At 37.1% G+C, this 6530-nt stretch overlaps 1 protein-coding gene across 1 annotated transcript; it reads left to right on the top strand.

The window, feature by feature from the left end:
- The first annotated feature begins 65 nt into the window (after positions 1-65).
- LOC134740774 (DNA excision repair protein ERCC-5 homolog) lies at positions 66-6501 on the top strand. The gene is made up of 7 exons (XM_063673378.1): positions 66-562; positions 644-819; positions 950-1158; positions 2010-2208; positions 2553-4713; positions 5237-5523; positions 5754-6501. The coding sequence occupies exons 1-7, from the start codon at positions 475-477 to the stop codon at positions 6423-6425; spliced, it is 3792 nt and encodes a 1263-aa protein (XP_063529448.1). The 5' UTR covers positions 66-474; the 3' UTR covers positions 6426-6501.
- The last annotated feature ends 29 nt before the right edge of the window (positions 6502-6530 follow it).

The following is a 6530-nucleotide window of genomic DNA, read 5'->3' on the forward strand; positions in this document are numbered from 1 at the left end:
AGACTAAATAATGCGGGGTGCAAGCGTGTTGTCGGTGTTGACTGCACGCGACAAACGAATCACCGGAATGATAGCAGAGGGTCGGCCGAATCGCGGACCGCGGTGCGCCGACTGAACTGTCAGCCGGTCGGTCGGTCATAGGATAGGATGTGGGGTTACGCATGGGGCGTGAGAAAATAAAGTGTGGGAAAGAGTGGGCGTCTCGGCGTAGTAAAACATTTGATACGTTGTAGTGAACCAACACATATTTTTATGAACGTGATGCGCCAGTAGCTAACATTTCAATTGCAACTGTGTGTGTGATAAATACACGGAGTTCACGAAGCGAAAAGGTTGCGATGTGTGAGGAAGAGACCGACGATTGACCGAAGATTCCGTGGGAAACGACTTATGTTATGTGTCCTAATACATGTATTTGTTAGTTTGAGTATGTTTATGAAACAAAAAGTGTGTTGTGGAATTTAATCGCGTGCGATGGGAGTCACCGGTCTGTGGCGGCTGGTTGAGCCCGCGGGGAAGCCGGTACCAGTCGAGACTTTAGAAAACAAAGTACTCGCCGTGGGTATGATCACATTATTTAATTACCAACTCAGACATAATCAAACGATAGGATGGATAATCAAATAACACAATTTTCCCACAGATATCTCAATATGGTTGCATCAGGTTGTGAAAGGTTATCAAGATGCCAAGGGAGCGCCTTTACCAAATGCCCATCTCATAGGTCTCTTCCAGCGTCTCTGCAAGCTGCTCTATTTCAGAATAAAGCCTATATTTGTTTTTGATGGTGCTTTTCCAGAATTGAAAAAAGAAACAATTGTAAGCTCAATATTTAGTTTCCTTTAATATCTATAATTTGAATGTAAGTACATATATCTATCAGTTCTCTATATCTACTCACATTGCAATATAGTATTGTTATGTTCATACCATGAATAAAATATTTTAGGCAAAACGGCAAGATAGTAAAAACAAGTACCACTCAGAATCAGAGCGCTTAAAAAGAGAGCTAGCCATTCTACTCAGCAAGAAAACAGCAATTGGCAGCTTGTTGGGCAAGCAGATATCACCAACTAAGAGAACTAATCCAGTCAATAAAGAGCAAGATGACATGTTCAAGTTGCCAGCCTTGCCACAGAAAGAGGAATCTGAGTCAGAGTAAGTATCAATAATAATTGAGTCAGACCAAGATAAGTCTGCAACGATTTTGATAACACATGCAGTACAAGTGTTATTTTAGACGTCAAACTTCTATGAAATTATGACATATAAATAACAACAACAATATGCGCTGCGTGCTATCCAAATTGTTGCAAACTTTACTTGGTCTAACTCTAACTGTTGTAGAATTGAACATATTGTTGTTTGTGGCTTATCTATTGCATTAGGTAAAACCTGTAATGATAGATTTAAGTTGCTATTATTAAATAAAATAAACCGGCCAAGTGCGAGTCGGACTCGCGCACTAAGAGTTCCATACCATTACGCAAAAAACGGCAAAAAAATCACGTTGTTGTATGGGAGCCCCACTTAAATATTTATTTTATACTGTTTTTAGTATTATGTTGTTATAGCGGCAACAGAAATACATCATCTGTGAAAATGGCTGTCATGGTTCATGAGATACAGCCTGGTGACAAACGGACAGACAGACAGACAACGGAGTCTCAGTAAATAGGGTCCCATATTTCGTTTTTACCCTTCGGGTACAGAACCCTAAAAATATATGTAAACCTTATTACTTATACATGATAAGGTCCACAGTTAGACAGTTATTTTTCTGTTTGTACGGTTTCTCAGTTACCAATAGAAATATTGTTGTAAACTTGGTGCTCACTAACATCTGAACTTAGTTTTATTTTCAAGGTATTCTCAAAAAAATTTGATAATGCTTAATCAAATATTTTGGAGTGTGAAGTGTGTTTTGATTATGTACAAATATTTTGTATAGCTTTATCATGAGATCTAACTAATGGACTTGAAATTTATAGAAAACTATATTTTTCTAGGTCATCGGATGATGAAGACACATCGAGTGGCTCCATTGTTGATTTACACTCTGTAGACCTTCAGTCTGACAGTTTCAAGAATTTACCAACAAAAGAAAAGTATGATCTGCTTATTGAATTGAAGGAAACAAGAAAAATGAACTCTTGGGGCAAACTTCACACACTACCAAAGAAAAGTGACAACTTTTCTGATTTCCAAGTAAGTAAAATGATGCTATTCCCATATCTTTATAGATATGAGTATTTTATAGTAGGTACCTAGGTACTGCTGGAGTAAAACACCTTTGCAACTTTATTTATCTGAACAGAATTATTGTATAGGATATGTATAGGTAACAGACAGGGTATTCACAAGGGCGGATCCAGCTTCATAGTCAGGGGGGGGGGGGTCACCTGACTACTACTATAGTGATTACAAAGTCAGTTGCAAGTTTAGAAAAATATCTACCGTTGTCCTAGAGCCAGCCCTTCCCCAACCTGGATATTCTACTATTCTGTATCCTACTGAATGTAATGGTTTATTTATGTTTGGTATTGTTTTAGATGCAGAGATTACTGAAGAGAAGAAAAGTACAAGAATGTATAGAAGAAACAGAAAAAGAAATGGGAGATGTTGGAATGTCAATGAATGAATTGGAATCATTGCTGAATGAAGAAGGCATTGACACGAAGCTAGAGAGCTTACCCACTCGACGCATCGCGTCTAATAATAACACTAGGTATTTGCTAATTAATAATGTTAGAGAAGCTTTGGCAAAAGCCAAAGAAAAGAGAGAAGCAGAAAATAAACCACAGACTAGCACAGAGGAATCTTTACCCACAGAAAAGCCAGGTAAACATGGCGAATTAGAAGATGATCTGCAAAAAGCCATTCAAATGTCTTTAGAATGTGCTGATGAACCTAATACAAGTGGATGTCTATCTAAGACTGATGACTCCTGGACCTCAGTTTTGACAGACACAGATTACTCAGATATGAGTGATTCTGAAGATGAACTAGAACAGCCAGACTTTTCTACCGCAAAAGCGTACATTATGCAATATAGTGATTACACTCATAAAGCCATTAAAAAAATTGTTACTCATCGATCGAAGAGTGGAAAAACGACATCGAAGGCACCAGAAGTAAACCAAATATTAAAAGAAATTAATAGTGAAAAGTCAATAATTGGTGATAATATAGAGCTATCTTCTAGTGATGAAGAATCACGACCAGCAATAATTCATTCTGAAAATGCAGATGAAAAGAGTATTGGGGTTGAGAAGCAGATAGAAGATACATATGATGAAACAGATGATAATGTAGAATCTACTCAAGCATCGATTATGTTTGTTGAAAATACTGAACAAGATATAATATCTTTAGACTCTGATGTTGAAGAGCCTATTGAGGAAAAGCAAACAATTAATGAAACAGACAATAGTTTTAAACTTAGTGATTTAGAGTCTAGTGGCGTTAGCGAATTAGAAGAAGTACCTGATGAAGTAAAAGAATCAGTTAATACCACGAAAGAAACTGTTAATGCTAAGGATCTAGAGTCTAGTGATACCGACGATGAGTTTGAAAAAGTACCTGAAGTATTGAAAGAAACCGTTATTACCATGAAAGAAAATTTTAATGCTAACGATCTAGAGTCTAGTGATACCGACGATGAGTTTGAAGAAGTACCTGAAGTAGAAGATAAGTCACGCAAGCCTTTCGTAGAACTTACACTAAAAGTGGATGACATTCCAAATGATGAAGATGATATTTTTGCAGATGTTTTTTCGGCCATTGTTAATTCTAATAGTATTAAAAAACCTTTAAGCAATACTTTAGACCATATTGTGCCAAAGAAAGAACCGACTGACAGTGAAAATACGGTTAAAGCCCAACCTAGAATAATACTAGAAGATGATACCGCTCAACAAAAGAAAGCAAAGGTACACATACAGCATGAACAACAAGATATATTTACAGATGAAGACGATGAACTAGAGAAAGCCATCCAAATGTCATTAGAATGCGTTGAGGAATCTAATACAAACACAAAATTAATAAAAGAATCATCAGCCAGTGCAAAGCCTAACAAACAAGAAGGTAATGAATTCAGCATAGCTGACAAACAGGATTTTAAAGAGAATATAATCAAGATTCAAGTTTGTACAGAAAATAAAAAGTCTGTATCTCTTCCTGTCTCTGAACCAGTAACAGCAGAATCATTCTCGGTGATGCAACCAGAGAAACAAAAGGATGATAGGGTAGTCAATATGGAAAGCATTTCCAAAGACAACACTATTGACACAAACGATAAGGAATCTAACAAAGAACTTATTAATAATGATAAACCAGTAGAAGCAAACAAACAGCCAAAAGAACCTTTAACTACTGAACAACTGAACTCAATGGTAGAAGAGATTCAAAGTGAGGAACAATATTTAAACCAAGAAAAAGGCAGGCTGGATCGCATAGGAAGGAATATCACTGAACAAATGACAAAAGAGGCCCAAGAATTATTGCAAATTTTCGGTATTCCGTACATTGTTGCCCCAATGGAAGCCGAAGCACAGTGTGCGTTTCTAGAAAGTGTCAAATTAACAGATGGTACTATTACCGATGACAGTGATATTTGGCTATTTGGAGGGCAAACAGTTTATAAGAATTTCTTCAATCAAAAGAAACATGTCTTGCAGTATGTCTCAGAAAGGATCGAAAAGTCTTTCAGTAAGTATAAAACCGTATAACCCCTGTAAAAACGCTAGTGCTGTATATGCCGCAAGACTAGTATCGCAAAGGAAGATGCGACGAAGACGCTACAAAAGTTTAAGATCATTATTAGATGTTCCACATTCACACAATAATCTTCTAAAACTTGGCCATTATGTTTTTTTTAAAGAGAGGTAAGGGCACTGTGTCATCTCGCTTTGTGTGGTAGATGTCATTCAAGATCTAGAGCAGAGCCCAAGTGGGGAAGTACCTCCACCTTACAGAAAACCGCAGCCAACTCATAGTGTTGTGTTCCTGCCGGGGAGAGCTCAACGAGGGTGCGGAGTATTAGGGTCGGCAACGCGCATGTAACTCCTCTGGAGTTGCAGGCGTACATAGGTTACGGAGACTGCTTAACATCCGGTGGGCCGTATACTTGTTTGCCACCGACGAAGTATAAAAAAAAATAGGTTTGGTTATGTTGGTACAAAATATATACATAATATGGGTTCCAAGGAGTTAAATAATGTTTTATTTGCAGATTTAAACCGGGAGCAGTTGATATTGCTAGCGCTTTTAGTCGGGAGTGACTACACGACAGGAGTCGCTGGCGTCGGCCCAGTGACAGCAATGGAAATTCTAGCCTCCTTCCCTTTCAACAAGAAGCTAGGGCTTGCAGAAACAACCAAACAAGTCCGATACGCGAAGCTGTTGGATGGCCTTAAAGAATTTAAACTATGGGTTAAAGCAGGAAAAAGAACTGATAACACAAGTTTGAAGAAGAAACTGAAAAATGTTACTTTGTCAGAGGACTTTCCTAGTATTCGAGTAAGTTACGTAATCTTGTTAGATTACCTACCTAAACAAACAGGCTGACAGTTTTACTCAGTGCTTGAGACTTCTTGCAGTTGCTAATATTGTAGAGCTATCCTATTTTATCCTAATTTAAATTCGATCGATATTGAATAAATCAGTCTGATTCAATGATAAATTGCGTATAGCTTCTACATATCTTTAACGCCAATCATAGTTTTATTGAACACTCAATTTATTTTTAGGTTGTTCAAGCATATATGGAGCCGAATGTCGAGCAAAGCGAGGACAAATTTACATGGGGCGAATTAGACATAACTGTGTTAAGAGACTATACAAAAAGTAAATTTGGATGGTCTCAACAGAAATTTGATGAAATTATCAAACCCGTGCTAGCAAGAATGAAAGATAGGAAGAATCAAAAGACGGTTCATGATTATTTCAAAAGGAGAATCGAATTCCAGACATTAGAGGATCAAATGAGTAAGAGAGTTAAGGCAGCTGTGCAGAAAATGGGTCCGGAAGCACAAAATGCCGAGGCAAATCCTACTGAAGGCGAAAATGTAAAAACTACTAAGAAACGAAAGAAACCTGTTAGAACTTCAACGGAAAATGAAGACGGGCCTTCTAAACCAAAACAAAAGAAAAAACAAGTAGAAGATCCTAAACATGTTGTCAAAGTAGTTGAAGTTAAAGATGGCAAAACGGGCATTGAAATAAACATACCAAAGACTGATAGATATCAAGAGATTATTCCACAAAGAGAGAAAGATAAACAGCATTTGCTTGAGAATAAAATGAAAGCTATTGAGATCTTTAGAAAGACCACAATAGACTGTAAGCGAAAGCCCAAGAAAAGGAAGCCTATTTTGCCAAAAGACAAGGCAGATTTGTCTGAGAGCAGCAGTAGTGATTGAGTTTGTTTTTGTTATTTTTATGTGGCATGTTACTTATTTATAATTTAAAGTAAAATAAAAAACTGTTTTTATAAAATAGTCAATTTTATTGTTTACATCAACTTT

The sequence above is a fragment of the Cydia strobilella genome, chromosome 4 (genome assembly GCF_947568885.1).
Source record: "Cydia strobilella chromosome 4, ilCydStro3.1, whole genome shotgun sequence".
Taxonomy (NCBI): domain Eukaryota; kingdom Metazoa; phylum Arthropoda; class Insecta; order Lepidoptera; family Tortricidae; genus Cydia; species Cydia strobilella.